At 38.7% G+C, this 18,944-nt stretch overlaps 1 protein-coding gene and 1 long non-coding RNA gene across 2 annotated transcripts in view; one reads left to right on the top strand and one right to left on the bottom strand.

Moving 5' to 3' along the window:
* Positions 1-18,944, top strand: part of LOC129209698 (uncharacterized) — a 98,548-nt gene that overhangs the window by 46,085 nt on the left and 33,519 nt on the right. The window lies entirely within an intron of this gene.
* Positions 8,456-12,140, bottom strand: RGS1 (regulator of G protein signaling 1). The gene is made up of 5 exons (XM_054834491.1): positions 11,962-12,140; positions 11,495-11,578; positions 10,795-10,856; positions 10,049-10,212; positions 8,456-9,341 (listed from the first exon to the last, which is right to left on the bottom strand). The coding sequence occupies exons 1-5, from the start codon at positions 12,063-12,065 to the stop codon at positions 9,156-9,158; spliced, it is 600 nt and encodes a 199-aa protein (XP_054690466.1). The 5' UTR covers positions 12,066-12,140; the 3' UTR covers positions 8,456-9,155.

The raw sequence follows: 18,944 nt of genomic DNA, 5'->3' as shown, positions 1-18,944 counted from the left end.
CAGGTTTTTAGAGTATTTTGTTCTATTTCTATAATAGGAATGGGCAGGGGCAAATATCTATGTAATGTAACTTGAATTGATTATTCCAGTAAGAATATCACAATTATGAGTGAGTGATCCAACTTTCTCACGTGCCTCCTCAAAAATAATACTTCTAATGCCCAGGCATAATGTACAGGCAGTTACATACTAGAAGCATCTGAGGGAAGCAACTTTGGCCTGAACTTGACAAGCTAAAAGTGGCAATAAATAATTGTACCTGTAGAACTACTTAAATTAAGGAGGGAGTGAGGCAGGGGAAGCACCATATGAATAAATGTGACTCTGGAAAAGCTACATCATGAAAAGTCCAATTATGTTGATGGTTAAATATGGGTTCAAATCTTAGTGGAGACTATTTGATTTACATTATTTTGTAAAAACCTTGTGTGTATACATATGCACCTATGCAAGTTCTTTTGCAAAAGCTTTAAATATATCTTACTTTTGCAATAAATTTTATTGGCATTAAAAGATAGGTCATCTGAAATCTTAGTATAAAAATGAATGATAATGAATTATTTAGAGCTTTTTTCTATCATCAAGTGATGTTCATTATCAGGACACCATATATGAGGTCATCTCTTTGTAAATTTAAATCGTGCAGTGACTGAGTTTTTCAGTAACCAGTGACTTTGTGTTCAAATATTTTCTTTTACATATTACAGACATTAAAAAATACTGTAATATTGCTTAAAATTTATATAAATTTGTGGAGGTTTTTGGTTTTGGTCCTGTGTCATGTGTGTACACCACCCCACCCCCCACCCCCCAACTTGTTTTTACCATTAAGCTAAAGAAAATACTTCTCCAAACCTCCTCTTGACCTGTACAGTGGGAGGATATTTGGGTTCAGGATTTGTTACGTTGTCTGTAGTTTCGTTATATTCTTGACCGTGCTTTAAAGCACCATTTGAAATTTAATGGGTATCTACAGCCACTTAGGGTTGCCTGGGTGCCTTAGTGGGTGGTTGACTTGCTGGCAAATCTGTCCTTGTATCAGTGCAGAGGAACTGTAAAACCAGAGAAGCTGGCTGGCTGGGAAGCCCTCAAGGACTGAGGGACCCTCAAGGCTATGGACATGTTCCTGCCTGCCCTCACCATGCCTCCCAGCCCCTATGAGGACTCTTTTCTTCTCACTCTCAACAGGACTGCTATTATTCCAGCTTGTTGCTATTTTATTAAACTTGTTGCAAATACAACTTTACAACTTGTCTCTGAGTCAGCTGCTTTCTACTACCATTCTTTCATAGCTTGATACCCAGAACATTACCTTTCTACTTCCCTTTCCAGAGTATTTAAAGAGCACAAGAGTGTAACATTTAGTCATTAACCAGGTATGCCACTTCACTGAAAAATTATGTGATTGAACCTAAATCACACCCTTCCTCTTATTACATAGATATTCCACTAGATGTCATCTGGTATCACCCTGAAGGAGAAGACATAACTTTTGTGTGCATCACTTCAAACTGTGGTCTTATGAAGGTGGATGTGGATGCAGGCTCTGGGGAAACCCTCTGCAGTTTCATTGTGATGAATGGTCTCATCTAGCCTGAAGGAGACTCCTTGCCCAGATAGGCGAGACACTGAGACGAACAAGTAATGGAGGCATACGCTGAACAGGCTGGTTAATGTGGTTTCTGATAATGGCCTTGTTTCTTTGAATTTCTTATGTTGCCATGTGTATGGGTGCAGAACAACTTTAGGGTGATGAGGACAGGTGCTATTTAGGAGCCAATTATTGCTTAGTTCATTCAGCAGTTGAGCTGGACACACTTTTCAGAAAGAAAATGAGGAGGAAAATTGAAAAGCTAAAGTATCAAAATGGATAAAATGGCTATATCATATCAGAGCTGCTAAATTTGTCAGTTTTGGCCTGTTCTTTTTCTAGGGATTAACTATCAGTTGCCAGCTAGTTTAGACAATCTTGATTGCGACAGCTTTTTCTTGTTGGGGGGATAATGCTTCCAGATGAGTTTTTTGCTCATAGTCTTGTATTTCCTCTTCTCTTTTCTTGTGTTCACTTACCTAGTAGCATCTTTGTTAATTCTCATGCCTTCTCTTTATTCTTTTCTCTTGCCCTTCTATTCATTCTTTCCTATTTGTGTTTCTATTTTAATGTTCTTCTGCTCAATAAATCTCTCACCCACCTACATCTGTTTCACACTAGTGAACATGGAAGTTCATATCTCATTCTCTGTGTACCCATTCTTTCCATCTACCCACATACTGCCTTACTTGCACGTTGCCACCCTTTCTCCTGCGGTGCACCCACGCGCTGGCATTCATGAATGTAGGAACGCTGCTTGCTGGGGCCTGCCTTGTACTCACATTTCTGATACCATGCCTTACAAGGGCATGTAAATAGGAGCACTGAGGATATGCCTAGAGATCTAGAGCCAAGCACAGGAAAAGATGTAAAATATTAAGAGGCCTTTGATAACCTTCAGGAGAGCACAAAGTGGATACTCTGCTCTGGGTGCTACTCATCCTCATTGCTGCTCGAGTGAGCATAGTATAGAAATAATGGATCGACGTTCTTGCTTTTCACTTAGTACAGCCATTGAGGTTTCCAGAGAACAGTCCTGTTTCTCTGGTTGCATCTTACTTGGTGCCTTTGATCAGGTTCTGTTGGGAACTTTCTTGCTTTATAATTGAAAAAGCCTCAAGAAAAGATAGGTTCAGTATGCAGCAAAGATCTGCTCACAGGGCAACAGGGAACAGTATTTACAGGTTCAACTCCTTACTATAGGCCACAGCCACCAAGCAACTGTCTGCAGCTATACAGATGAAGAAGTGGTTTCTGTTTCTGGGTAGAAGTAGGCATGGCCTGCTAGTAGTCACTGACTTCAATAATTTGAATCATTTCTATATTCATGGCTTCAGGCTTTATCGATCAGGTTGGACAAATCTTAGATTGTGACTGGTCTCTGCAAACTCTATTAACAGTCATCTGCTGAGTGAAAACAGTCTGAAGTCTAGATAGCACTTCTGAAAACCTTACTTCAGTTGTACACTATGACCTTTCTTTTCTCTTTTTCTTCCCAAAAGCCGTGATGTCATTGTATGAACCTGATATTCTGTAACCATCAAAGTAGAAAAGGAAATCATGTGATTGGAAGCTTGGACTAGTTTTTACATGAACTTGTAACCCTCTCATTCAGTCAGCCTTCAGAGAGGTGGGTACTGTGGTTTGGGTACAAAGCACTGTGTGCCCTTAGCTCTCTGTCAGGCTCTGCGTACACGCTTGTACAACAGCACAGCAGTAAACAGGGCTATGTACTTACACTTCCTGCAAGTGTACTCATTTTGAAGATGCCAGTTGTCCATCTTGCAGTTATTTGTTTAGTGTAAAGTTATTGATTACAGTTTGGTCCAAGTTTGTCAGGATATTTGACCCTGTTAGTCCTGGGCCCCTTATCCTCCAGATGTTTGTTCCAGCACATCTACAGCTCCTGTTTGGACTTCAGGCTTTGTTTGAACATTGCGAGTATGTTCATTATTTCCTCAGACTGGCATGAACAAGTATATTGTCTTGCTCAAACTTGTATCTGGTCAAATTCTGTTCAATAGCAAGTATCTTCTCTATCTCTAAAGCTGCCTTCTTGACCTTCATGGTTGACAAACCATTTGCTACAGTAAATATAGAACTGACTTTTTCCATAAGTGGTATGAAATTCATGGGTTAGTAAGTTGTTACTATTATGTAAAGAGAGTTTATTTTTCTTTCTTTTCAAAGGGTGTCCACCAACAGCAGAAGCCCTCCAACCACAGTAACTTGGGGGGGGGGGGGGAAACCACCAAACCAAAAACCCACACAAAACCCCTTGTGACTAAAGTGATGTCAAGTTTGTAGGCAGTTGTACTGTGACTTTAGTACTTTGGTTGTATAACAAATTTTGAAGAGAAGCATTGCTAATCTGCTCTGTTTCTCTCTGCACGCAAGTCTAGAGTGATCCTGAAAGGTTTACATTTCTGCATTTCATTTTTTATTCAAGCTATTTTTAATTTTATTAGTGAAAGGGACCACGTGAAAGCTGGTCACTGAACTAGTTTAGGTAAGTGCTTTAAGGTTGTGTGGTGCTTAAACTGTTCAAAGAAATTGAAGGGAAGTGCTCAGTAGAATTTAACTGTTGATCATCTCGAGGGTCTTTCAAGACAGTACTTTCTGGGGCTGTTTTGAGAAATGAGGAGGAATGAGTTTATTTCCAAAATAAGCACACCAGTTCTGGTTGATGTAAATCTCCTTTTTGTGACTAAAACCTTTGAGGCTGTATTTATCCAAACAAAGCCAGGGGATAACCTTAACTTCTCTATGACTTTGTTTCTGAGCATCTAAGACAAATTTAAATCATCTAATGAATATTAAGCAAGAACTTGTTTTGCAATTTCTGACCATGTTTAATGACTAAAGACTTAATTTCCAAAAGCCTCATTTATTGACATTATGCTCTCTGATACAATCAACCCATGTCTCTGAATGGAAGATGAGAACATCTAATTTTTCCGCCTATTGTAATCTATTTTTGCTTTTCAAACTCATGTCACAACCATAAAGGAGATGACATCCGGAAAGGCTGTTACTTCAGAGTGTGGGCAGGGACGAGTGGCACTTATGGGTTGAAGGTGATGAATTTGTACTAATCATCACCATTTCAGCTTTAATTTCCTTCCTGCTTTGCTGTGTATAATGATAGGATGCCTCTACTAACAGGCTTTCATGGATGGCCTTTTCAATATATGGGAGAGAATGATACTATATTATACCATATTTTTAGTTCTATTTGGGATAATATTAAAAATATCTATTTCAGAGAATACATTTAGAGAAGGTTTTCCAAATTGTAGAGGTTCAAGTTAGTATTCTACATTTGCATTCAGGGTCTGCTGGAATCTTGAGTCCTCCTGTAAAGAAAACTTCTCTCTGCAGCACAGAGAAGTTAATTCACTTCAAAAGTATACCCAAAGATGATACAATGATTGATTTTTTTTTTTTTTTTTTATACTGAAACACTGACAAAGAATGAAAATGTTTCTTTCATGTGTAGGGTAGAAGACTTAAAAAAAAAAAAAGTCTAGATCACTACTACTAAATCTTAAAGCTTCTCCAGGTACTGTATCCTGTTTTTCCTATACTGATCTGTAGCTGATGGCCAATCTGATTCAACCATTTTTCTTAGAGATTGTGAATGGAACAGCAAATTTCCATTCTCTTATGGTATGCTTTTTCCAAAAGGGAAAGCTAAATGTATTTAAAAAAAAAAATCAAATAAGCTTTTTGCCAAACATATTAAATATTTGAATAAGTGTTGGATGACAGTCAGAGCCTGATTGTTCTGAAAAATTTTAGCAGTTAACTGATAATTAACTCAGTCTAGCATATGTTGAAAAAGGACAGTTTCCCCCAATTGCCCACTAATTTATTTACAAGATAGAAAATACAGCTTGCATTCACACGTTTCTCCTTTTGAGCGTAGGAAGTTTCCAGGGAGGCACGCTTTCCATATTTGATGTGTAACATGTCCCATTTTGGAAGAGTCTGCCATGCTGGGGAGGGCACAACCCACAGCTGTGAAACCAGTGTACAATACCGGGGTTATTTGTGTGCATGGGTGGGGGCAGGAGGAGGCGAGTAGGAAATCACAAATGAACTTGATCTGGTGGTGCTTGCACCTTGTAAATGAACCAAGGGTCACAGAAAAGGCAGTCCTTAATCCCTCTGATCTGTATGTTCTGCTGTTTTTCCTGAGTCCAGAGAACCTACATTTAGGCAATATTTAAAAAAAAAAAAAATCACTGCAAAATAAGCATTGTATAGTGCTTTTGAAACAGAGATTTTGAAGAAATAATAAAAATACCTATCTCTGGACTATTTTAAGGCATGTAAATATTAAGTGTCTCAAAATACTGCAAAAATTTTCAGTTGTACCATTGAACTATTACTTATAGCTTCTCCCTTTTATAAAGTAGATTAGTATGGACGGCACTATAAATTGCCATAAAATACTTCCAGATCTCTTGGACCTTGTTTAAACAACCAGCTTTGTATAGACCTGCTATAGCAACAGATATATAATACTAGGCTTACAACAGCAACCCAGAGACAGCTCTGAATTTCTGCAATGCTGTTTATTGCTTGGTGAAACATGGTCATGTTGCCAGGGACACTGGGGTGGGCTGGAATATCTCTGGAATTAACAACCTGGGTGATTAACCTTTGTAGTTGTTTTCAGGTTCCTACTCCAAATGAGATGAAAGACTTAGAAATGTACCAAGGTTGGGTTGTAAGGAGTGGAATAGTTTCTTTTTGAAAACAAAAAACCCCAACAACTTTCCGTTCTCACGCTGTACCAAATCATGAACCGGGGAGAGATGTTTGTGGAAAAGGGTGAAAGTCCCTTTGTCTTCACTCCTCAAATATTCTGATCTATACTAACTCTGGTAATACAAGTAGTTGTTGTGCTCCATGGGAGCTGTGTTAGTCTCTTCTATGGATAGGTTTAGCTCATTTTCAGAGGGCTCTACCCAGCATGTTGTGTCACGTTCTCACCCTTTCCTGTTAGGGTGGGCCCGGTGACTCTTTACAGGCGGTCAGGGTGCAGGGTGCCAGGCAGTATCTGTGAGTACCTGAGCAGCTGTGGTGGTTGCACTTATCTTTAGTGAAAAGATTTGCTTTGCCTGATGCAAAGTTATAGGGCAGGGGGCACAGGCAGCGATGTCGGCCATCTCTTGAAGTGAGCAGTGGCTGCTGCAGCACCCAAAACCATGGCAGAACTCAAGTCTGCCATGGTTGAAATATGATTTAATACTATGAAATATGATTTTAGTCAGAAATTTCATACAGGTGTTTGGCTAAATCATGGTAAAATTGTGAAACTGCAGGGGGAGTAAATGAAGACTGGACCCATACTAATTTAAAGGATTTACAGTCAAAAGAATAATGTTACTTTAATGCAGTGTCTGTTTAGAGGGTAGCTGATAATTCATAGCTCTTTTTTGTCTTCTGTGAGGTTGAAGCCCTGCAAACAGTGGCATTTGCTTCATATTAACTGTGTCAGAACAAACATGAGGATGCCCCTGGTGTGGGAGGCATAGTTGTTATTCCTACTTCACAGGAATTTAGATTTAGTCCTACTGATCCTGGAAAATTAATTCATGTAAGAGACCCAAATAGAGACTGGTTTACATTGTTTCAGGAGCATTCAGGTTTTGCAGTTAGAGACTTCCTCAGGAGTCTCTCTCTCTCTCTCTCTCTCTCTCTAAATATATATATGTATATAACAAAAGGAAAATAATACTGCAAGGCCAGATTCTTTTGTTCTGCATTTACTGGCCTTCAAAGTAGGAAGATGTCATCTGCAGTGGCTTCTAGCTCCAACAGTAGGTGATGGTGGAAGTTGGCAGCAGCTGCCACTTAGCTATGTTCCTTCTAGCAGAGTTTGCTTGTAACGCTGAAGATTTTGTCTTCCCTCGAAGGTCCTGAGGTCACCAAAGGGTGGCAGTACGAACACAGTCTGCTCTCCCCATGAGGTGACGTCAGTGGGTTTACAGCTTCTCCATTTGGTACAGAACAATGGAGTGTGCCTGACTAAGCTCATGTTATCTTGGAAAATGGAAAATCTGCAAGGGTGAGAGAAAATCTTATATCACCCGTGTGATAGCTGCGTCTCATGATGGTAACTCATTAAGACCAGGGCACACTTTGATTTATTTTCATTATGAACTCTAATGTCACAAGGTCTTATACACTTCAGATTTGGTAATGCCCATTTTTGTAGTTATGTAGTTCAAGCATAATTGCAACTTTTCTTCTTTTACTTCTCATTGCTACCCACTATGATATTGGCTACTCATTTAGCATATTTTAGAGTAAATTTAATACAACATTCGCAGTGAAATTAAATTACCTTTGATGCTAGTATTGGTATTGTAAATTAGAGTCGTATCTTGCCAAGATTAGCTTAAGTAGTACTAATATCACAACGAATGCGACTGCTAATGAGTCTCACCAGTCACTGCCTCTCTAGGTAAGCAGGTGTGGGTGATCTGCTGTGCTCAACACATCACCAGTATCAAAGTGGATTGAACTGTGGGGTCAGTGATTAAATGTTTTCTATATTTGAGATTTGACTCTGGTAGCTGGGGGGAGTATGAAAAATAGGAAGGAAATTTAGACCTATTTCTTGTTTTTTGTTTTGTTTTGGGGGGTGGTGAGGATGGGTCTATGTAGGTCAGCATCACCTACTCCAGGTAACCCAGATTATGGTTGTGTAAAATGGGTAAAAAAAAAAAAAAAAAGAGGAAAGGTGGTGTGGGGAAAATTAATATTTGGATAAGATGGGAAGTAGTGATATACTGGGCCAGAATGGAAGCATGTGTTTTAATACTTCAGTAATTACGATGGAAAGATCACTTCAGATGTGAAATGACCATAAAACTTTATTTTTTAAGTAGATTTGATTGAAGAGTTGCTTATTATTTTGCAATAAATTAAACAGAAAAGGTGCTACATACCTGCTTGGGGAATACAAACATAGTAAAAGTAACAGCTTATACAGTTCTTATATAATTTAAAATACATCCATTTTTAAGACATGTCAATTTATCATATATTTACATAGCAGAATAGTATTGTGGAGCTGCACTCACGCTTATTAACACTTCACAGATTAAACAAAAGCCATTAATCAGTCTTGTCTGAGTATTTTCTTGTTATGCACAAAATTGTCAGTCATCCTTTTCTTCTGAACTTGATAATCTTTTCCCAACACTCAGCTTGCTAGTCTTGCACTTCCTAATAATCAGCAGTTCTTTGGGATCTAAGACTTTGTTCAATGTTCACAGTGTGTTTCAAACAATAAATAATATCCATATCCTGTCTTGACTCCGTGGCATGTGGGAGGAGAGGATGTTCTCCCTGTGCTACTCTCATCCTTATAACAGTCTTGCCACGTTTTATCCTGCGTTCTCTTGGCTGTGAAGCTGTTCGCATCTCCCTCGCACCCCTCCTCCCAAGGTAGGGGTTCTACTTGCCAAGATCCAACCACCCTGAAGGATCTGTCCACAGGATATTTGACACAGAGTCTACTTGGCTCTTCACTGCCTCAAACACTTCATTTTGAAGTGTTGGTTTGCAGCTGGTTCAAAAGGTTCAGGTAGGCTTTGGATTTCAAAAATCTGGGATATGAATCCCTTTCCATGAGGATGTACACGCTTTTCTGGGCTTCATCAAAACTTGTGTGAGTTGGGTCTTGAGCCCTTTTGGCAGTTGCTTCCCTCATCTGATAGTCAATATTGATCTGGAAAGTGAAAAACAAATGCCATTGGCATCTTAAAAATATACTCTGTATATCTATAGCTTTATTTTGTCAATAAACAAATCTGCAGCCTTAGAACTCAGTGTGATAGTTCAATGTCAGAACTGCTAAATGCTTATATCCCAGTCATGCACAAAAATTGCTACTCACTATAGAAATGCAATTTCTTATATAGTCAGAAGTAATATAACTCAACAATGGAGTAAGAGGAACAACCTCCGATTAAAACAATAGGAGAAATCTTGTGTAGAATGAGAGTCTTCAATTTGAAATATGAGCAACATACACAACTTTTTAATTCTCCAGAATGCCCACATATTTTAAAAGACAAGAAATACTCCATGGCGCTCCTCCTAGGAAAGCTCTCTCTAAGTATCTGACTCCAAACACCAGCAGTAATTCCAACTAGGCCGACTCAGAGAACAGCATCATGTGCTGAGCTGCTGGTGCCTCTGCTGAGCTTCTGCTAGCGGTGCTCCCAAGTACTGGCCTGTATTGTGTGACTCTACTTGTGCGATCTGATAACCTCACAGCTGAAGACAGTAGTGATGCAAGTACACTCATATGCATCTGTCTTCTTCCTATGTAACTGAACAAATGCATGAGCATCTCAGTGAAGCTAGACTTCTGTCTTCTGATTTTCCAGAATTCATGTATTGTAACACTACACAGATTAACTTTGTACATACCTGTTTAATAGCATCTGACTGAACAAACTCCTCATAAATCCTCTCTGCTTTGCCATGTAAGTGATCAGACTTAGTTTTCTTGTAATCCTCGCAAGCCAACCAGAACTCAATGTTTTCCTCGCTGAATTCTGACTTCAGGAACTCCCGAAAGACACCTTGACCACCTAAAGTCAACACAAATTCATCATCATATATAATATGATATTTGTCACCAGGGAGGATAAAATAAATAGCAGGAATTGTATTGAAATCTCTGTTACAAAATCTTGCCAAAATACACTGTTCTTCCCTTCTTCAACATACTACAGATACTGTAATATTAAGGGGGATGGGAGTCTTCCTAATAATGTCCAGTGGTTTTAGATCTAGACCCTGGGTACCAAAGTACATCAGTGGATTCTAGTCCTCCCTAAGTGGATTGTCGAAGGGTATAAGTGGAGAGAAAATTCCAAACTAAGCTGATGTGTTGTGCCAGGACAGAAGACTGATCAAAAAGCACTGAATTGAGCTATTTGGGGGTTATTTGCTATACTGGGAATACGAAATGGAAGGAAAAAACCCCAGACTTGGAAGCGAAGCTGAATACAGTAGCTATGTTACACTGGAGCTATACTTAACTGAAAGGCAACTTGCAGGCCATTCTCTGGCAGTATTTGCAGAATGCTACGGCTTTGCCTATTTGGCAAGATTAAATAAAATTTTGTCCTCAGAATAAGAATGAAGTCATATTGAAGTAATAGACTTACTTTGGCTGGCCAAGAGCTTTTCTAAAGACTGGGACCACTGTATTACTTCCTCTGCTGAAAGCCTAAGACAACAAGAAAGAGAAAAGACTTTAGGCAAGAAACTATGTGGGTTTGTTTGCATGTTTAAAGGAGACAAATTTTATAATTTATTCCATTGTAGGAATATGTACCACGTACTTATTAAGCTTATGGCTTTCTCATAATCTGAGATCCTGGAGGCAAGCCCACACTGAGAAAAAATCAGAGATGGAAAATTGAAGAACTACGATGTTATCCTGAACTCTGATCCCAGAAAGATGAGCTTTTACTGTAACTATGATCATATAATTTTGTATCTGTACTTCTGTTTCCATATTTCTGAAGTACCAATGGTAGTACCCCTGCTCTTCACCTCAGTGTGAAGCATCATTTCTTGTAAATCTTTACAGAAGGGATACAATGTCCCTCTGAAAAACAAAGATTTAACTGAGGTATCTTCTCCCTCACTGTTTGATGCAAACATATACACATCACTAAGAAAAAACTCTTAACTCTGTGAATTGTTTCTACTTTCTAATGTTCACTTCTTTTGTATTTTGGAAATTCTAGGCATTATTATAATATTTGTTGATCTAGAAGTAGTTTAGAAATTAATAAAACAGTTTATAGTAATCTAGCTACAGTTATACTTTGTTATAACTTAGTGTATCTCAGTACTTACATGACGTTTCGGGAGTTGGAAGTCTTGATCCCAGATTCAATATGTGGTACCATGCACTTCAAATAATTTTTGAGATCTGCACCACTAAAACCAATGAACAGACATTTTTGTAACTGTTAAAATTTTAGTTGCATTTCAATTCCACCTAAATTTCTTAAAACTTTTAAACAGCAGCAGAATGCTCCATCCTCTGACTGAAGTCTGGGAAGTTACATATCAGAGTAACTTTTTTGAAAAGACTAAGAGGCTCCCAGTGTATCCAAAATCTACTCCTAATTACTTAAGGGAATCAATTCATTGGTATGAGTCAGCTCAAGCCATTTTTAATGATGCTATAGTCCTGGGCTTTGAGCAGGCTTTGCAGTCATTTAGCCTGAAACACAGTGCTAATTCTTAATCTTCAAGATTCTAGCGTTATTTTCATTTCTAATACATCAAAGTTTTTATACTAAGGTGTGTATACTTACAAAGCCTTTTGCTTCTTTTTATGGATTTTGCCTTCTGCAAGCTTGCAGTCCTCTTTTCCATTTAATTCAGTCATGTTGTTGTGGGGAAAAAAAAATCCTGGCATTTTACTTCAATCGTGAAGCGACTTTTGCAACGGTAATCCTCCAAGCGCCAAATGTCAGTTCTCTCACTCGGCTACCGCCTTTTATTGACGCAGGCAGCCCTGCTAGTTGGTGTGAACAGATCTGTTTATCATGCACCCTTACCACAAACTGTGGAAGTTCCCTTTTTTTTCAGTGTACAGTGACGTGAGTCTTTTGAGAAAGAAAACAGACAGCGATGTCTCGTGGTTGAGGTTAAACCGGATGAGACTGAATTACTTTGAGTTTGTTTTGTGTGTCTGTGTATGTCTGTGTTACAAAAAAAAAAAAAAATCCCCTCTACAACTTTGAATTCTTGTCCCTTTCTGATTGGTACTTTCAAATCAGAAGTACTTCTTGGATTTATCACATGGGCTGCAAATACTGCAGTTTTATCTTGACAAAATTCACCTGCTACATGCCTGTGTTCTGAAATTTCATACTTCACAATTGACTTGATGGATTCAGGGGAATATTAGAAAAAAAAGTACTTTAAGATATGCCAGTGTTGAAGTTCCATATGCAGCAAGCTATTTTCAGGTCACCAGTTGCTCTTCAAACTAGAAATCTATGTTAGACAGAGGAATCTGATTTGTTTTAGGCACATGTGCTGTGAAAATATTTAAAAGTAATTTTTATGGGAAAGGGTTTTGAAGCAGCAAAAATATATTTAATTTGGTTTAATTTTTCCAATTCGGATTATTTGGAAGCACACTCCCATATTTCAGGAATGCCTCTGTAATTTTAAATGATTCATCATGTGTAAAGATTGATTTAAGTTAAAGACCTGTTGTTTGTAAAGACAATGTGAACATTACCATGTGTTTGAGGGAGGTTTGCATTCTTCATATATACTTGAGTTCTGCTGCAAGAAGAAACCATGGGTACAAAGCAAGACAAAGAATTAATTGTTACCTGCTATTCACCTGTCTGGGTTGATGATCTAGAGGTTTAAGTACTTAATCTGGTCCCTGGGCATCCCAATTTCTGCTTGATTGTTGGGTTTTTTCTAGGAAGTTTCAAAGATTTTGTTTTATTGAGTAATACATACAACTTTGATTCATGAGCTATTTGTAAATAATGATTTGTACAGGGCTGCATATGATTATGGTAACTGATAATTTGTTCACATATCTACAGTTTCACAGTGAGCTGTGATACAAAGGACTCAAGGAGCCTGAAAGCTGCCTGCAGACAGGTGTGCATGTGAGGACAGACAGTCTGCATCAGGGTGGTTTTAACCACAGGAGGCTGCTGATCCTCTGAATATTAGCAGTGACATCAATGTGTCTGCATAGGCTGACTGCAGGAAACATTTATCTCTGTGCTATCAGGTAAACACTGACCTTTGTGAGGCAGAGGTATTTACTAGCCCCTGAACAAGGCTGAAGAGGAAGGAAGAGATGTTATCAGTACCATATTTGTTTTCATACCTAGCATGCTGTTTTTTGATATTCAGCCCCCTCAGTGTCTCATTGTATTTCTTCAGTTAGTAGCTGTTCTCAGTGAATTACTGGGAGGGTTATAGAGATGCTGTATCCAAACTCTTCTCAGAAGGGTGCAATAAAAGCATAAAAGGCAACAGGCACAAGTTACATCAAGGGAAAATCCCTATTCCCTACCACATCTCTTTGTAGCCTTAGGCTAAAAGGAGGGTAATGTTTTGAACTTATAATTACAAGCAGGTATAAGCAAGCCACCAGCTGGGTTCTGTGAGTCTAAGAGGGACTAGAGTTTCTCCCCTGAAGAATAGGACAGTTTGCTTGTTTGTGCCTGTTAATGATGCAGGACTTTTGGCAACTGTTTACCAGACAAGGAATATCTGTTCTCTATTTAAAATAAAGTTGTTATCTTTATCTTTCGCATTTGTTAAACATATCAATGCACATTACAGGTGTTGCTTCAGACCTTCCTCTAGAAAGGGATTATCATGTGCTACTGCATGGAGTTTGTACTTCACCTTCTTGCAATAAATATTCTCCTGAGTAAATAAAGAATAGTATTCTTGTCACTTACACCCATGTAATGCTGCTGTCACACAATATCTGAATTGTTTTCCTGGTACTTTATTTGGTGGAGAAGATCAGTTATGTTAGTCTTAGACAACAGTGTAGTTTGTAGGGTGAAATAAATTCATTTCACTGTGAGCTTTGGCCTTGCTATCCTAAAGGATTCTGAAATAAGGCCTCTGCAGAGGCCACAAGCTTGTTCCTGCCACATTGCATGAATTACCTTGGCTTCTCTCTGACATACTTCTGTGAGTCTGAAGTCCTTTTCCAGCTTCATCTCTGTACAGCCTATTGTACTTTTGACGTTCTTTTTGGGAGATCAACAGATGACGACGTTACTCTTCTCTATAATATTTACTGAATGCACTGAAGAATATTTTGATGGTGATGCCAACAGAAATCAAGGAGAGGTTTTTTTGCTGGATTTGCTACAGTTTGGAATAGATGGGTGGTAAAGTACATTAAAGAAAAATGCCTATCTGTGGAAAGATTGTATGTAGCCCCTTGGAAGATACTACACCACTGGACTCTGGGGTAGGTAGTAGCCTTTGTTTTTAGGATCCTGGTGCTACTGGACTTGAAGGTAGTCAAAAGGGAAGGAGGAATAGGTGGAGTACTGTACTGTACAGGAGGGAAAAGTTGTGGTTGCCTAGCAGACTGCCTGGCATTAGCTGATGTTCTTACATTCTGCTGTTTTCATATTCTGAATTTATAAGACTCTTAATATACTAATGGTATGTCCTGACCCTCCACACTGCCATCTGAGAGTCCTCTCCAGTCTTCCAAATCAGTAAGCCCCAGCCTGTGGGCTACTACTGCTGCTCTTTATCCCTGCGCAAAGAAAACCAACACTACATCTCTGCTTCACTCTAAGCCAGGTCTATTTGCCAACTCGCGTAAAGATTTGTGTTAGATTGGCAAAAGTGGAAAGGAGACTGGGAGTTATGAGTATCTGATTTGGAGAAGGGATGAACAATGTGTATCTAGGAAGGAGTGTGCCACCTTAACTTTGAGATTAGGGTAATAGAAGGTATAAGGACAAAGTAAAGCAACAATATACTCACATTCTTCTGTAAGCCTTCCTCAAACTCTGCAAAACCAAAGCCTTCTGCATTCAGTAGCAGATATCTCAATGTGGGAGTTTGATTGTTATTCACACTTAAATTTTTTTCCACTGGGGATGATTACTTTCTTCCTCTGAGTAACTCTCTTCAAGGCATCCTCTTTTCTCTTGATGGAATATTTCACTGACTCTGATTCACTCTTTCTATGCAAGCCTACTCATCTTTAAGATTTTATTTGTTGGGTCTGATGTGAGTTACCTGATTTCAAGAATAGGAAAAGTGTCTACAAGACTTAGGTATGTGTACAATTAAAGCCAGAGGAAAAAGAGAAAGATTAATAGGGCTGACAAAAAATTTTTTGTTACTTATGTTCTGCTTCTGTAGACCACAGGAAACCAGGAAAACACCTGCATGGAACTTCCTAAATTAAACATATTTGCTAACTATGAATGTGGTTATTGTAGAGGATCCTGCTTTCAGCAGGAGTTGAACTAGGTCCCACAGATGGACTAGATGTTGGTCCCCTCCAGCTTTCATGATTCTGTTGTTCTGAATACCCTGACTTGACTTTTGTAGTGTCAAAATTGCTACTTATTCTTAACATAACTTTAAAAATAGAATACTTCAAAATCTTATGTGTTCATCCGTATTCAGGTTCTCTATCCTTGTGTCCTGCCGACAGAAGTGTAGTCCAGGCTCTGGTGGGTTTTAACATGATACCGTGAGGAATAGTTATGTCCTGACCCAGTGGAAAGCTTTTCCATAACTTCTGTCCTCCTAATTTGCTGGGGTTTTTTTCAGTTTCATCATAAGATGATTGGTAACAGACCTGTCTCATCTCCCACCATCTTCATCTACCTATAGAATACTTTGCTCTATTTCATGCAGAGCATGATGGCTAATTGCTGCTTGAAAATTTCTTGTTTAATAATTAATCTCCTTTTCTTCTATTAATACAGAAAATTGCAAAAAAGTAGTTTTTGAGCCTTACACTTTTAGGGCTTATTAGAATAACCCCATCATTTGATACAGAACCCTCTTTGCTTGGCATCGCCTCATTTGACTCTGTCCAATAAAAGGACAGAGGAGCATTTTTTGCAGCAACAGTAGCACAGCTGACTGTCACCAGCTGTTTTTTACTGTTTTCTAGATCTCTTGTAGGTTTCTGAGTAATTAATCCAACTTCTTGATGTGCACAGAAGAAACTTGCAAATATTTGCTAGTATTCAACCTGTTTCCGTGCATTGTTTCCCATTCTTTCCAGTGACATTTTGGTAGAGTGCAAGAGAAAAAAAAATGTAAGAGAATTTCCAGGATTACAGCACTGGACAAGTTTAGTTAAAGCAAAGAGAATAAAAAGTCCCATGAACTCTCTCTGTCTCACTTGTTGGTGTAAACGATTTCAAGCTTCTCCTTCTGACTTCTGCTTTAGGGGTTTTTTTGGTCACTCTTGACTGGCCTTACCCGCATTCATTCTCCATTTCAGCCTGGTTTTGTTTCTGAATATTATATTTTGAATTAGGCAAACTGTTAGCTTCCATGTGTGGCCAATTTTTAGCTTTACTGTGCTCTTGCTGTTCATCGTATGCTTCTCTGGAGTTAGCTGGCCAAGTCTGTGCTGGGCTGGAGGGCTGAGCTCGAGCGCCCAGTCAAGCAATGCTGCTCCATTGCTGGTCGTGTAGCTGAGCTTTAACTTAGCGATGAAAACAAGTGATTTCTTTGAAATGCTCCTGTCTTTTACATGACCTAGAGAGGTGAACTACTGATAATCCATCTCTTAAGCAAAAGAGGCATGTAGAGGAAATAGAAACTAGTTTCTATGTGAGAGGAAACAATGTTCGTTTTACAAAAAAAAGGGGGGGGGTGTGTTTTTGAGTGTCAGGGGTAATATTTTGCAACATTAAAATTTTCTCTAATATCATATAGTTGGTCCGTAACAGAGTGATGGTATCCATTATGAATTTTTTTTTTGATCTAATTTGTGCTACAAGCAAATGTTTTCTGGAATGAAATCCTGAAGCCACTGAGATTAAAATCTTGCTACTGGTTTTAGTGATCTCATTCTTGGTGTTGGACTGATTTGATTGAGAATTGGGGTTTTTTGAGAAAGATTTCTTGGGTTTGAACTTTCAGATGTTCCCAATGTTAGCTTTTATTCCTAATTAATTCAATGGCAGTTTTATTTTTGCAACCAGTAAGGCATAACCAGGGCTGAATGGCATCAGACTTATCAAAATACAAGAGGACTTTTATAACTGAAAAATGTCTGTAGTCTAATGCCAACCTAGAGCAAGGAATGCCACAAGTTAAACTTTGGGTAACGATCATCCACTTGAAAAAGTTTTGTTGCATTTGTTCCTTGGGCAGCATCAAATGAGTAAAGGATATACTTAGCTCAGTGTTTCAGCTCATGCATGGACAGAGCCAGAGCCTTGATTCTGGAGGACAAGTGACTCTCACTTCCTCAGTATAAAATGGCTTCACAGAAACACTCCTGCAAACCGCCAGTTGTGTCCAAAATTGCCCTGTCTGTCTGAAGTATCTGCAGAATACTTTTAGGGGATTTTTTTTTTTAGGGGTTCCCCTCATTTCTTTGTGGAGGGTTTTTTTGTTTGGTTGTGTTTTTTACCATGTCAGTGAAGGGGGAGACCTGACAGGAGCTCTTGAAATCACTGTGGAGACCCTACAAGTGTGTTTATGGATTGTATGGAGATTAAAACATAGTCCATTCCCTGCATCCATTCTGGTATGCTTACTGGCTCTGTAAAGACAGGTTTTTCTTTGTTTCAACCTCTAAATATTTCCACAGCCACTGAGCTCCCAGCTTGTGTGACTTTACTCATGTTACTAACTTCTCTGACTGCTTCATGTGGCTGTTGTGAGTCACCATTAGCTATTGAAAGTCTCCCATAAAATCAATGCTGACGAGAAGTTTTTCTTACAGTTACTATTTTCTCTATGGCATCCTTCCAAACCTTTATGATTTATCTTTACAGAAAAATTTTAACAATATCTCATTATAAATGTTGTTAGCATTATCAATCTTGTTTATACTACAGAGTCAGTGCAAGGAACTATATACGTGTGTTTCCTCCTCGTACTGAAGCACATGTCACTCTGAGACACGCATACTCAGTAACTCTCCTTTTCCTTATGGCCATTTCTTAATTAGAGTGTAATAAGCTTATACAGCTTATCAGAAAAAAGACCCTTTTCATTCTGGGGCTTTCCATCTGAAATAAATTAACTGTTTTATTTCTGTGAAATCAGGGGACTTTTGGTTCTCAGCCATACTGACTGACACCTGGATTGAAGAAAGAAAAAAAAAAAAGAGACAGAAAAAATTGCAGTATATTGACTTTTGGGTGCTGATGGTGATGCTTCCTGTGTCTAATGTTCGGTTGTGCAGGAAATGTGTTCATCATGCACCATCTGGGAAACGCACACATTTCTGATTACCAACTCACATTTTTATGCAGTCGCATACAGATACACTGAACCAGTGCATTGTTTCTTGTGCGTTATTAAGCAAAAAAATGTGAGAACAGGGCCTGAGGTAGTGGGGCGTGAAGTAGTTTGAGTGTTTTCACTGTGAACATGGAAGTGTGATATGTGAGCATAACACAAGCTTAGCTTTTGAACTTTGTAGGCTTCAGTTTCACTTCAATCTTAATGGAGAAAAATTAGATGCTTTTTCTCTCTTACTGTTCTAATAGACGGTAAAATTCTGTATCCTTCACTTTTAAAATAACAAACGGTTTGATTGAACACAGACAGCAAGCTAAAACTC

Source organism: Grus americana, chromosome 8, assembly GCF_028858705.1.
Source record: "Grus americana isolate bGruAme1 chromosome 8, bGruAme1.mat, whole genome shotgun sequence".
Taxonomy (NCBI): domain Eukaryota; kingdom Metazoa; phylum Chordata; class Aves; order Gruiformes; family Gruidae; genus Grus; species Grus americana.
The sequence above is the reverse complement of the archived record's forward strand: the minus strand, read 5'-3'. Positions and strand labels throughout refer to the sequence as shown.

Excerpts from the sequence above, each read along its gene's own strand:
- RGS1 (XM_054834491.1), bottom strand. The coding sequence starts at position 12,065 with ATGCCAGGATTTTTTTTTCCCCACAACAACATGACTGAATTAAATGGA. Across the intron at positions 10,857-11,494 it reads TCCAACTCCCGAAACGTCAT|GCTTTCAGCAGAGGAAGTAA; the intron begins GTAAGTACTGAG and ends TTGTTGTCTTAG. Across the intron at positions 9,342-10,048 it reads AGTCAGATGCTATTAAACAG|ATCAATATTGACTATCAGAT; the intron begins GTATGTACAAAG and ends TTCACTTTCCAG.